This window comes from Pleurodeles waltl, chromosome 1_2 (assembly GCF_031143425.1).
Source record: "Pleurodeles waltl isolate 20211129_DDA chromosome 1_2, aPleWal1.hap1.20221129, whole genome shotgun sequence".
Lineage (NCBI taxonomy): Eukaryota > Metazoa > Chordata > Amphibia > Caudata > Salamandridae > Pleurodeles > Pleurodeles waltl.
Window position 1 is genome coordinate 1026490365 of NC_090437.1, and position 14649 is coordinate 1026505013.

The 14649-nt window shown below is 41.6% G+C and overlaps 1 protein-coding gene across 2 annotated transcripts in view; it reads right to left on the reverse strand.

Moving 5' to 3' along the window:
- Positions 1-14649, reverse strand: part of KLHL5 (kelch like family member 5) — a 439436-nt gene that overhangs the window by 237270 nt on the left and 187517 nt on the right. For both annotated transcript variants that reach the window (XM_069202095.1, XM_069202090.1), the window contains one exon: positions 5617-5799. In XM_069202095.1, coding sequence (XP_069058196.1) covers positions 5617-5759 — 143 coding nt within the window. In that variant the 5' untranslated portion in view covers positions 5760-5799. The remainder of the gene's footprint in view (positions 1-5616; positions 5800-14649) is intronic.

Genomic DNA, 14649 nt, shown 5'->3' on the forward strand with positions numbered 1-14649 from the left:
CACTTAAAGCACTGCATAAGAGAAAGTATTAATTCAGTGAGATGATGGGGGAATAGGGGCAAAGTAAATGCTGGAGAGTCTCACTTCGGGCAAAATAACACTAACTAGAAACTGAGATAACTTGTTTAGCTGTTGACGCATGCTTTAACTACCACAAAAGGTCACAATAAAGATATGAGAAAACATGGACAAATATTGTATTACTACATTACAGACCTTTTACAACTGAGACATTTGCACATGGAGCTTTCTATGCTGGAGAAAGGGAAGATGTTGAGAACTGACATCCAGAGAGAAAAATAGTGAAATGGCATTGTATTGCAAGGAAGCAACGAGGCTGGTGAAAGGAGGCAGATTACATGGTTTAATCCCTAACACTGGCCACTGACTGTACGTCTCAAACAAATCCACACGCATTCCACATCATATGAACACTCACACAGAACCCGACAATAGACATCGTGAACATTCTATAATACTGAAAGTGGACAGGATACTTACAAAGAGCAACACTCTCCACGGTCACCGATGCCATAAGACACAACATAACAAATCTTTTTTATACAAGGAAGTGCACACACGATAACACACAAAATTAAGATATGCAATCCAACGATCAATCCTCTTAAGAGAAAAGTGAAAAATAATAGCATCTACATGTATCCTACATAGCAGCTGCAACATCAAGTTTCAAGTACAAGAAAGGGTAACATTGCAGCTTCATATATAATCCTTTCGACCTTTATGCAATTCACTCATCACTTTATTTTTTTTTATACTCCGTTCCACCTGGTGGTGCTCAGTAGGTCCAGCAATACACGGGGCCAGCCCTCCAACCTGCCCCCGTTTGCCTGATTCCAAACAGTCAGCAGCCCTAGGCACCTGCTTACTGACGTCTTCTAACCCAAACATCAAATCTTCTTTTCTCACGGCACCAGGAATCTCGATTATCTCTATATCAATCACTCTGAAACTGTGGTTTTTGACACAATGTTTCTTGTCATACCTGGCTTATGCTCATTGTCTGCGTAGTCCCTATATGTACCCTCACTCTCCAGTCTTCACAACATGGACACAATGAACCCCACACAGCCCATGGGCACCCAAGTGATTCCAAACAACGCAATCCGTTCAACACCACAAGGTTTTTTTTTCAGAGGAAATGCCTTTTGTAGTGTGAGAAGTACACATGTATGACCATAACAAGTTACTGACCACTGGCAATTCATTTACAGCTGTTACTCTGTTATCTACCATCCAAATCTGTTACCTTGAAGACAGTACAAATATCAAAACCTGTCTTTGATTGTTGCTAACTTTAAACATAACCTCACCTTATTAAATACAAATTATACACCATTAGCTGAAACCTAAACTATGGGAAGGTTGTCCCTATAATATATCTCAGTAATAACTTAACAATTGTCTTCGTGTCAGGAAACTTGAAAAATCCCATTTAAATCCACCTTGATTTATAGTCAATCAATACAGTGGCATATCGCAATTATGTGGTCAAACACTCAATGCCAAACTTCTTTCAAACTATCTGGCACACCCATTGTCACTACTGGCGCCGCACTAGTTCTCACATTCTTACCTGCTGTACAACACACCACACAGCCCATAACTTTAAGTTCGACATACTTAGCAATTTCTGGTCACCAGTAAGTCTCCTTGCGCATTTTCTTATTCAACATAATTTCCAAATGGCCTCAATGAAATATATACATTAACTTTTTCCTGACTTTAGAAGGAGGAACTATGTATCCACTGTAAGAAAATCACCTTCCAGTGTCAGCTTTGATGAAATTTTAGCAAAGACTGCATTTCCTCTGATAGACCTTGGTTTCTTGGCAACCCAATCAGTACGTACTTGACCTCCTGAATAAGAATCATGTTGAACTCAATTTTTTTCCTCCATTCATTCTTTGGCATAAAATTCATGATTTGATTAACCCATTCTGACTATGGCAACTAAACATTCACTATCTTACAAGAACCTGCATTTTCATCCTCATTATTACCATGCAAAAGCAATCTGCCTTCTTTTTCCTTGTGAGCACAAATCATAATTGCACTGTTTGGCCCCCAATCTAGCTAAATGAGTACCATATTTACAGAAATGCACATTTGGTACACAAGCGAGTTTGGGTCTGTCTTTAATGCATACCTGCTTTCCCAAATGTACGATCTAAACCGTGCAGAGTCCAGGTGCATGCAAGCATTTCTTCTCCAAAGACAGGATGTTGTTTCTCAGGATCCTTCACTTTGGTGGAGATAAAAATGGAGTTTGGTTCTCACGTTCACATTCTCCTGACTCGAAACAGCACGCACAGCATTTTCACTTGTATCCATAGTTATAAAAACTCTATCTCAAGGTAGAATTAGCTGTAATCTCAGTGGTTGAGTCAGTAGATTTTTTTAGTCTGTTAACCGCAAACATTTGCTTGATGCTAGCACAATCTTCACTCCCTTCTTCAGCAATCTCATAAGTGATATCAGAAAAGTACAGTACTGCGACAGACTCCAACCTCAAAGGCATCTTTATTGGGATGATCGAATCAAGAGTAGCAAAAGCAGTATGATTCTGAGATTCACGAGTCAGCCCAGTTTGATAACAGGCAGATCAATGCCCCAATTAAAAATAAAATACAGTTTTCCCTATGCTGAATTCCAACATCATTTTTGGATTATGGGTATTCATCAACGTAAAAAGCCCGATTCAATTGCACAAATCAATGCACATTCACAACACGTTGTTTTTTTATTTTACAAGGCACCACAATGGAAGACTACAACAGCAAATTATTTGCAGGCTCAATAACACTTTTCAAACATAACTAACTTATCCAAAAGATCAGCTAACTCTTTACGCATTCTCTGAAGGACCCCTCTCATCTTCTGGTTGAAGGCAAAATCCATCCATTGAAATCTCCCAGCACCTGTTTGAACACTACTTGATGCCTCACAAGCACATCATAAATGTTTTAAACATCCATGACTACACATTTCAGAACTTGCTACAACCTGGAAATCTCCCCCAGGCATTAACACAATGCCCAAGAACCCATGATAAAACACCCCAATATGCCTTGTCATTTAACAGAGAGATGCCCTTTGCGAAAACCTCATAATCCATTGAACCATTAAATTCAATAGTAGTTTCAAAATGGCCAGTCAAATCAGTTCTCAATCCCCTATAAGCTACAGGAGTGATACTTTTTATAGAGGTGAAAAGGTTAATTTTCTAGCCCCTCCTGGAATTAAGGACTTATTCAATGTGCCAAACCAAAGTAGAAAATATGTTGCACTGCAACTATTTGCCAACATACTGAGCAATAGCTGAACAAGATGTGTTCTAGGTAACGATCAATTACATAAGATATTACAGAGACAATTAATGGAATCCCAAACCTTCTTTTGTTAAGGAATGACACACTCAAACACTAGTACAGAAAGGATACATTTAAAATATTGATCTAAAACAAAAATCCTACACTCCATCACAAGTTATCAATTGTAACTACAATGAAGACAGATAATATGGCAGCTGCAACATTTACAATAAACATGAACAGCAGATACTACACAAACATGACTGCTGTTAACAGTACATGACAAATCCACACCTCTTTCTGCTATTTCAAAGTGCTGGCCTAATTCTAGTGAAACAGAAAATAAAACCTATGATGAGTTTCCAATATGGTGCATGCCATCATACCTGTTTGAACAATGAAGTTCTGTGTTCAAGGAAATAGCAAGGTCTGATATTCCCATCTTCACTGATAACTCAGGGTATGATGGCTAAGTGCCTCCGGTTCCAGTAGCCTTTAATAGAAAGTGGAGGTAGGACTCTGTACAGCTGTTCCAGTGTCACTTGGTGTGAAGACTCCCTACTTCCCTTCACTGTCTGTGGTCATCATTTATAACATATTCTCATTGTTGTTAAGACGTCTTGGTGAAAACAACTGACAGAAAGTGGTCTGATGCCCATTCAGTTATTTTCATCAACAAGACTGTATTCTTTGAATGAGACACAAAGTTATCAACCTTCTAAAAACTCTAAGAAATGAACAACAAGTTAAAGTAAAAATGAAGCAGCCCCATTTACATAAAACACTGCAAACATATTCACCTAGGCTTATCACACAGCGGAACACGAAAATATAAAAACAAAACGTGTGTCATATAAATAATATGTGTTCAGCATTTTAACTGTTTAGGACATGTAACTCAAGCAGAGGAGTGCCCAGGTTATAGAAAAGACACATTTTGGAGAAACGGGCATAGGAAGCTGTTCAATAATATCTGCTGCTTTTTCCAAGACAATGCTCAAGCATGCATTTCTTCATAGATCAGTGTCTGTCAATTGTCCATAAGTACATGTAAACCATGTGAACCATTCTTTCCAGCATACCAGTGGTTCGCCTGGGAAGTGTAAAAAAAAAAAAAAAAAAAAAAAAAAAGAAGGAGGCAGGTTTAATAACTGCACACCATATCCACTAATAACTAGCGCCCTCAATCATAAGAACAAAATAATACAGTATTTAAACGATTGAAATTCAGAAAGAAATATGAGCAAGACTCATTGAGGTCAGAAAAGCACCATCTCCTCCTGAGGACATCATGGCATCAATCATTCAAAACAATTCCAAATAATGTCAAACCCATAAACTACCATATTATGGCTGCACCTCTCCCTGCCCAAAACCTCCTTTCACACCAATGGGAAGTGCTAGAACATCAACAGGTTACCTCAAATAGGCAAACAGCTCCCAACCAAGTGCCATAATGCACCATAGTGTTCCCCAGATGGCATTAAAAATTACAATATGGCCGTAGTCAAGTTACACAGAGCACCAACAGGGACTATGGTATAAATGTGCAGAGGATGGTCAGTCCAGAGTCCCTCAAGCACCACCCTCTAATATTGTTCCATTCAGCTCCTTTACCAAGTAGTTGAAGAGTCTTACAAATGCTCTCAAGACAAGCTTCAATGCTTCCACATCAATGATAGATCTCCGTGGCACCTCGGAAGCAGCAACAAACAACTCTGATAAACTTTCCACACATTACAATGTGTGCTGCAACCTGACTGTTGCCACTTGAGATCATTGCTGCCAACTCTTCGTCAAAATGAAATGGCGTTGCAAGGAGAGGAAAATGCACAAGAGAGCAGGTAGATTATTTGGTTTAATGCGACCCACACCACCGGCCACAGACTATACCCTGCTGCTACAATGGTCCTCACGCAACTTCTCCAACATTTTCAGGCACATCCACACACATTTACATCATGTTGACACTCACATAGATCAGGGCACCCAACAAAGTTAACATTCTATAATATGCGTGTGGAACAGCGCACTTACACAGAGCAAGATTCACCACACACACCAATTACATGCCATACAACATCACACGTTAGTAGGTGGCGATCTCATCAGAATGCAGAGGACAAAAGTCGTGTAGATTGTGTTTGGTTTGCCGATTTCTGACAGTGCATAACTTTTGATGTGAGTTTTGGCTCTAAGCATGATGTTTATGCTCAGGAACTACATTTTAGGTTGCGTCAAAGAAGCATTTCATTGGAGGGATTCTTTTTAAAATAAGTACCTGTGAGCTGGAATTCTGCGGTCCCCAGCAACTAATACCACGTCACATAACTGTTTGTGCCTCAGGTAATTCTCCATCTTTTTAAAGGTCTGTTCTGCATGATTGAGAGCTTGGAAAAATTCATCTGGTGCACAAGGCTCCATGGTATGGCAAGATGACAGCGTCTGAGTGCTATTGGAGGTCCTGAAAGAATGTAAACATACATATTTAGAAGAAGCCCACAGTCATGACAATATTGTAATGTTTCACTTGCAGCAGGATGCAAAAATAACAAAAACTGTACAATGTAGAAGGGGTTATATTGAGGAGAAATGGAATTAAAATACCACTGGTGAAGCTGTGTTAAACTGATAAAACTTTGTGAAGCTGCAATGTTGTCGACTTTATATGTCGATGAAAGTGCTATTGTTGTTCCTGCTACAAGTGTTTTTATCAGAGTGCTTCTCCTGCAAGAATTATTTTAGGTCGTTTGTGCTATCTGCTTTTGATACAACAAACCCTGATAATTGCACCAATCATCTAAAGATTAAAAAATACACAAGGCCGTTGTTTCACCCACGCTAAGATACATGGCATGTTTTATTGAAGCGCAAAGTAACGGCATGAAAGACCTCTGTGGCTGAAGAATCTTACGGTATTAACCTCGAAGGAAGGCTCGCAGCAGGTAGTACAGTAACACCACACTCGAAGACTACATTCAACGTGTGCCACTCGTGCCAGGGAGGAAGTCCCAATCACAATGACGAGCTACTTATAATGGCAAACAGACAGACCGTTTATGTATCTCTACCAGATAAGACAAATCCGCTTCAGTTCAAAAACATATGTTGTAACGTGCGCTTGCCTAACCTGCAAGACATCTCAGTATAGTATTGCCAAAAGAATTAAGTTGCACCTGTTTTGGAGATCAGCTATATTGTTTGTTATTCGCATAGTGTGAAATGTGGGGGCGAATGTCCCTGAGAATCTCTGAACAACATGAGGGAGAGTGAAACATGCGTCCACGAAGAAATATGTGTGTGCATGTGTACACAGCAGTTCTGCCACTAGGTGGCGCTTTGGGGGACGGGGAGGGGGCAGATAACCTTGGATTTCTGCAGTTTCTCGCAGTCCTCAGCTCATTCCATATTTGTGCAGGAGTCTGCAGGCTGTTAACAATCTTACTTTTATCACTGAACTTTGCCTCCGATATTCCTACAGCCTGTAGTGTCCTATTCACTTTTCTGCAGAAGACATACCTCATTCAGTGCCAGGCCCAAGCCCTGGTTTCACTACATGTAGGGTGAAACTGTGCGATTTGGCCGCTGCACCTTTGTGATGTCACAGTAAATGTTGCTAATTGTAAATTGCTAGAAACTTTAATTAATTGCATACACATTCTGAACGATTCTGTAACAAGCAAAACAATCAGGAATCGACACTCCGCTGTTAATAAGAGTGAATTACTTTACAGCCCTATTTCAAAAGGTGCTCGGCAGCCCCACGTCTTGTGAATTATTCAGATTTCCTTTGCCCGTCTCTTGATGCTGAGTGCGGAGTAAAACAGAGCCAATAAGACCGAAACCAGCCGTGTCCCAGGGTGATGCAAAACCACAACGGCAGAGGATGCTTCTGTTGTGCAAGCAATTAATCATCGATTATGTATGCGAGGAGCTACGTGGGCAATGAAGCACATCCCAACCATATCTTAAAAGCTTATTTTAAGTCATCGAACAGTTCTACGACCATAGGGAAGTCCGAGGCCTCAGGGCGAGTGCCGTTATGATGTCAACGCCCTCGGAGGGAATTTGGAATACATTAACCTAGACGTGTCACCTTTACGATACAGTTTTACAATGACCTACTTTGTCCTCAAATCTTTTAAAACCATGAGCCTTTACAAAACACGTCTTTAAAAAGCAGGTGAAGGTAAGTATCTAGCCATGGAAGTCAGTTAGGGGTCGCTGGCTTGCCCCTTGTGATCCCTGGCAATGCTTTTGCGGCCCCTAGCCTCAGAGGTGGCAAGATCTGTGCCGGGAGCACAGGAGTAGCTCGCATTTCCAGGGTCCGACTCCAAACTCGTTTTCTGCTCATTTTCATAACAGTATATTATTCACAATTAATGCAGTAAAAAGTGGAGCAGCAGGATCTGGAACGGGCTTTGACTGGCGTTTAAAGGAAGAAACAAATGGCTTCAAATGGGTGTGCGTGCACGTGGGGGAGAGTGAATCTGTCTGAGACTGCTTATATATGTGAGCATTCATGTTTGTATCTGGGATTGTGCAAATATACATGAGTGAGAGAATGTGAATGAGTGAGACTGGGTAAGAGTGAGTGTAAAAGAGAGTGAAAATGAAGAGGTGCAAGAGAGTGCTGAGCAAGACTGAGTGAATGACTGTAAGTGAATGAAAAACAGCATAAGTGAGAATGTGTTACGCTTGCAAGTCTCATGTTGTACCTGGCATGCTTCTTAGCTTATAGAAACACCATTGTTACAATGCTATCAATGGCATACTTGAGGCAATACTCGCATATGGGATACCCGTGGCAAAATGCTAGCGCTTGCCACAGCACAGGCCATTAGTGGCGTGGGGCACCCACAGAGGAATATCAGTGCTGGCATACTGGAGGAAATTCTTGGCATAGTTGACACCTGTAGGAAATTGCTGACGCTAGCACCCTGAAGGAAATTCTTAGCATATGAGAGGACAATGTGACATATGTCAGACGGTTATCCAGGACAAAATACAGTCCTCAACATACTATACATAACTTTTTACATACGGGCCCCCCATATTACATGGATAGCAGTGTTGGCTAAATTCTAACACTGGCATATTGAATGCAATACTCTGACAAAATGGACTTTCATAGCAAAATGCTGGCCCTCGCAATGGAGGTCATTTTTGACTTATGGGGTGCACACAGGACATTTTAAAACATAATGGGGTCAACTCATTGGAGCTATCAAATTTTAATAGCGTGGCACACCATGAAAGGACTTGAAATGCACTATTAGAGCCCGTTTTTTTACTAAATTTGGTCAGGGGAGAGAAACCCCCACCCTCCAGTCTCCACTAGAACACATAAGGCTCACTTTGCTTGCTAACTACAATGTAGGTAACTGTTCCCTTAACATCCACATCTTTACATAGAAAACATCCATAAATAGATGTTTGTGTTATATTAATCATGCAATTATTATGGAACTTCACCTGTGTTAATTATTGTGATGTCATCTGGCTTAAGGTCATGCAACATCGCTGCCTAGGAAGATTCAAAGTCAAAGGCCGTATGATGTCCCTTCCTCGGACCTCATTAAGGTCAAAGGGTATATGATGTCACTTCCGCTACCACTAGCATTTTGGTGAATTGATGTTCATGTATCTAGTAATAAGTTAAAGTATGTATTAGAGGGTTCAGGGGTGGGTATATGTAAAGGGAGATACAGGTGTTTTAGGGTTCAGAGGTGGCTAGAGATGAAGAAAGGTAACAGTTGAAGGGTTCAGGGGTGGGTGGAGGAAAAGGGGGTAAGGATTTTTATAATTCACTGATGGGTAGAAGTTAAGGGTGGTAAGAAGTTTTAAAAGTTAAGAGGAGAGTAGAAGTAAAGGGAGGTTAGGGATTTTTTTAGGGTTTGGAGTGGGAAGAGGTAAAGGGAAGTATCAGTTTTTTAGGGGGATGAAGGATGGACACAGGTAAAGAGAATTAAAGTGTTTAGAGAGTTCAGGGGTGGTTAGAGATCAAAAGCAAAAAAAACAAAAAACACACACACACTAATACAGTAATTGGAAACAAAACAGGTTAAAGTGACAGGTTAGAGAGATGGTAGGAATTGTAAATATATTTGACTATAAATTAAAAAATCTTTTAAATTCATTAAAAAAACAAAGATTAAGGTGACGTCTTAGGTGAAACTAACAGTTAAAAAAGACTGGTTCAAACTAACAAAACCACTGAAATTCACCTGTTACAGTTATCTCAAGTAACTAAAGGTATCTCGCAGCGCATGGCAGGGGCGCAAATTATAGCTACTTTACGGAACAAGTTATAGTTACTTGAGATAACTTTAAATAGCGAATTTCAGTGGTTTAGTTAGTTTAAAACAGTATGTTTAAACCAGCACTGTCGGGGATGGGGTCCTCGCCACACTACGATTGAGCTGCAAGGATTGGGGTCCCTGGAGCTAATCATGGGGAGGTGGGCCCCATGCAACACCCTCCCCATAAAAAGTCCACTGACCCTAGGATATGGGATCACTGGGGCTTCCTGCAGTGTCAAGAAAGGGAGGGCCGCACACCCCCACCCCTTATTATTAAATTGCCCCAGGGAACGGGATTTCCAGGGCCTTTGAGCCTTGGGGAGGGGGACAGAACACCCCCTCACCTCAAAATGAAGCAGCCCAGGGTGCTGGGGGTCCTTGGGCACTCTTTGACACTTGGGGGTGGGGGAGTGTCTGCGAGCCCCCCTTCCCATATTATGAAACTGGTCCCAGGGGATGGGGTTTCAAAGGGTGAAATCTTCTTGGAGAGTGGGGTCACAGAACTCAAATAAAAAAAAACAAGTCTCGGAGTCTTGTAATCATCACTGCAACATTTTTTTCATGTTGCAGTCAGCCTCTTAGCGGATGAGCTTCTGTGTGAGCCGTGATTCTTACAGGAGCTAGGTGGCCAATTGGGAAGAAAGCCCGCTTGGCCAATCAGATTGCTTTATTTTTAGTTTTTGTGGTCGAGTGTCTGGCAAACTCAACCGTTCATTTATACAAAGTTTTTAAACCACAATTTGTCAGAAACTGCTAAACTGATTTACACCAAATCATAGAAAACACAGTTTCTGGAACAAGATTTTGCTTTCTGCAAAATCTGGTGCAATTCCGTTCAGTCATTTTTTTAGTATTGCTGTTCAAATGACCTTTGAAAAAATGAATGGGGATTTTCAGCTTTGAGACCCCCTTTTTTCCTTGGCCCCCGCTTAATGGATCACCCCAAAACCTTTCAGGAAGGAGCTGTGGTGGATGAACCTTTTTTTGAAAGTTTTGTCAAGTTATTAGCAAACCAAAAAATCAATTTTCTATGGTAACTAGGTCCTAACTGTAACTACAGAATGCAACTGCCACTCAGTAATATATTTATATATATATATATATATATATATATATATATATATATATATATATATATATATATATATATATATAAACTGCCACTAGGTTGTGTGTGTAGATATAGATTATATATATATATATATATATATATATATATATATATATATATATATATAGATAGATATATATACACACACACACACACACACACGTAGCAGTCTCCTCTAGATAGTTATAATTAGGACCTAGTTTCTATAGAAAAAGTGTTTTTTGTTTTGCTAATACCTTTGGCGCCGTTTGATGAATCTTCACAAAATTTACCAAAAAACAACAGATGTCACTTCGGTTGCTGTTTGGAAAGTTTCAGGTGTTCCATCAAGTGTAGGCTGAGAAAAGTGTGGGGGGGTCCCAAAACACATTTTTCCTATTCATTTTTCCATAGGGATTTTGAGCCGCTATAGTGCCCAAACCACTGGACGAATTACACCAAAATTGACAGAAAGCTAGCTCTTGGTCCAGAATGAGAACTTTTTGTTATTTGGGTTAAATCCATTCAGTAGTTTTTGAAATATTAAAGAAAAGCCAAATCCGTAATGTACGGACGCGATGGCTCCGTGAACACTCCTGATCTTGCACTGAGATCTGATTGGTTGCCGACACTTCAACAAGGAAGTGTTAGCAGCCATCTTGGGACTCAGCTTCAGGAGTGAAGTAGAGTGGAAGGGATAAGAGTGAAACTGAGTCGAGTGGAGTATCATGGAGTGGAATGTCAGAGTGGCGTAGAGCAGAGCTGAGTGTTTTAGAATGGAAAGAAGCAGAGTGTTGTAGAGTGGAGTATCATGAAGTAGAGTGGCGTAGAGTGGCGTAGAGTGGTGTGGAGTGGCGTAGACTGTCATGGAGTGTCAGAGTAGAGTGTCAAACAGTGGAGTAAAGTGGAATGGAGTAGAGTATCATGGAGTAAATTATTGTGGAGCAGTGTGTTGTGGAGTGGCATAAAGTGGCGTGGAGTAGAGTGGCGTGGAGTTGAGTGGCATAGAATGGAGTGGCCTACAATGAAGTGTCAGAGTAGAGTGGCGTAGCGTGGAATACTGTAGAGTGCAGTGGCAAAGAGTAGAGTGACATGGAGTGACATAGGGTGGAGTGAAGTAGAGTGGCAAGGTGTGGAGTGGCGGAGAGTGGGGTGGCAGAGTGGCATGGGGCAGGGTAGAGTAGCATGGAGTAGTGGCATAGAATGTCGTGGAGGGGAGTAATAATGTAGTGTATCATGGAGTAGAATGCTGTAGAGTGGACTGGCAGAGTGAAGCATGCATGGTACAATAGCACATTACCATTACAGACAACATATATAGAATGGTACAATAGCACACTACCATTACAGACAACATATTTTCAATTGAAATGACCATTGCATTTGCACAGAAATAGAGTTTTACTGAATAAACTATACAGTGAACGAACAATGTGTGGAAATGGCATCACGATGTGTACTGATATTTATTTATTTTTTACAGCTATTTTTATTGCCATTTCAATAAAACAAGTATAAAAATCAAACTGTTCACTGGGTGGCATCTAATCATTGCCTACCCCCTCCTACAGAGGTGAGGTTGTCACGTATATCACCACTGTAGCTATTCCAACTTCCCCGATCTTTGCCCAGTTTTGGGGCATCCTAGCCTTTATATACCACTCTCTCAGTCAACATACACCAATCCATATCACATTTCCATTCCACCGGCTGCGGCGCTTGTTCCACGTCCCACTATCTTGCCACAATCCATTTAGTTACAGCCAACCCTAAAGTGAGCCAAAAACACTCCATACAGAGCAGATCTGTTTCTTCCCAGATATTCAGGAGACACCACTTTGCTGAGGCAGTGAGGGAATTCCCACACACCTCGCCTATACATACAACTACAGCCACCCAAAAGCTTTGCAGTGTTGGACAGTCCCATTTTATATGGTATAAACGGACCAGTGGGTCAACAACCTCAATGGCAGCTTTCATTAGGTGCTCTAACCATCTTAACCAGTGTGGTCTTAACGTAATAGGAATGGTGGCGGACCTGTAACTGAACTAGGTGGAAACCCACCTGTATAGCCACCTCTCTAGGAGATGCCAGGGCCTCCGCCAACTTGTCATTTTCTAGGCCTCCCAAGTCATGGTCCCAGTGCTCTTAATTGCCTGAGGGTATGTTAGGGATGTGGCTTTACGTGGCATGTACTCGTCAAGCTGCCGGTCTTTCAGGAGCAAAGCCTCCAGGAGCTTCCCTCCCTTCAGCAACACTGCCCTCAATGCATGGTATACCTGTATGTAGCAATACGTTTCGGCTGGGGCCAGTTGGTAGTCCCGCTGCAAGTCTGCTAAGGGGATGACATCTCCCCAAGTCCATAAGTCTCCCACCGAGAGATATCAATGAGGTCCCATTTGTCAAACCTTAGTAACTTTCCCAGTGTACCCAATGCTGCAGAGTCTCAAACGGGAGTGGAGTGTGTGATCTTACCTCTCCACCCTAGGGCCCGCGTGGCTGTGTGCCAGAGGTCAACTACAGTCCCAATCAATCCATCAATGTTGGTGTGTCTTGGAGTACCATAAAGAGTCCTTAGATGAACCTCTGGTTGCAGCACCAGTTTGTCCAACCGAAACGCGGGTTCCTTCGGGGAGAGGATGCCCCAACTGTTTATTGGTGATCAATTGCGCTGCCCTGTAGTATTTTTTAATATAAGGCAGGGCTATTCCCCCCATCATACCATCCCCTCGTCAGTTTGTGCTGCACTATCCGTGCCGGGCTTCCATCCCAGAGCAACGCCCTAATCTTGCCCTCTATTTTCTTAAAACAGGATACAGCATTTTTTGCAGGACATACATGAAACGAGGCAGGGACATCATCTTAAAAATAGCAGCTGTCTAAGAGTAACAACGGCAGGGACCACCAATGTTGGACATCTAATGTCAGCCTCTCTAGTGGTGGCAACAGGTTCCTGAGGAAGAACAAGTCTGGGTCCTTCGTTACATAAATCCCAAGGTAGCGGAACCCCTCCGAGGCTATCTCCACCTCACAGGGTAACTGTAGGAACCATCCCTGCAGATTTTATATTTGGGATTTTCTTCAGTTAATAGTATAACCTATTTTCTATTCTATTTATTTCTCTCTATTTCTCTCTCTCTCGCTCTCTATTATATATATATATATATATATATATATATATATATATATATATATATATATATATTTTAAATAGGATAACCGATTTTCTTCAGTTAATAGTATGACCTATAGTTATAGTAGCAAATAGTATAATAGGCAAAGATGGTAATGATCTGCATTAGCCTGCTCAGGGTATTTTCAGGATCTGACACATAAAGCAGGCCATCGTCCGCCTATAGAGATATTTTAACCTTCCAGTGATCAGTTAATTACAAACTGCCGAACAGGGGATTCTGACTGATCCAGGCCGCCAAGGGCTCTAGAGCTAGGGCAAAGATTAAGGGCGACAAGGGGCAGCCCTGTCTAGTACCTCCCTAGAGCCCAAATTCACGGAATGCCCCCCCCCCCCATTTACCCTTACCTGTGCCAACTGATCAGCGTACAAAAGTCGCACCCAAAGTATGAAGCACTGGCTGAAGCCCATTCTAGCCAGTACCTCAAAGATATATACCCACTCCACAGAATCAAACACCATTCTGGTATCCAAAGAGCGCACCAGTGTGCGCGCCTGTAGATTGGGCACCAGGTTGAGTACGCCATGAAGTTGTTTCAGGTTAAAGGTGGTGCTGCCATTGGACATAAAGTCCAATTGGTCCGAAAAGACCAGGTCTGTAATAACCTTGTTCAGGTAAGAGGCCAAAGCCTTGGCTAAGATCTTAACCTCAGCACTGAGAAGTGATATTGGCCTGTAAGAGGCGCAATCATTGGGTGGTTTATCCTCTTTAAGGAAGACCACTATGG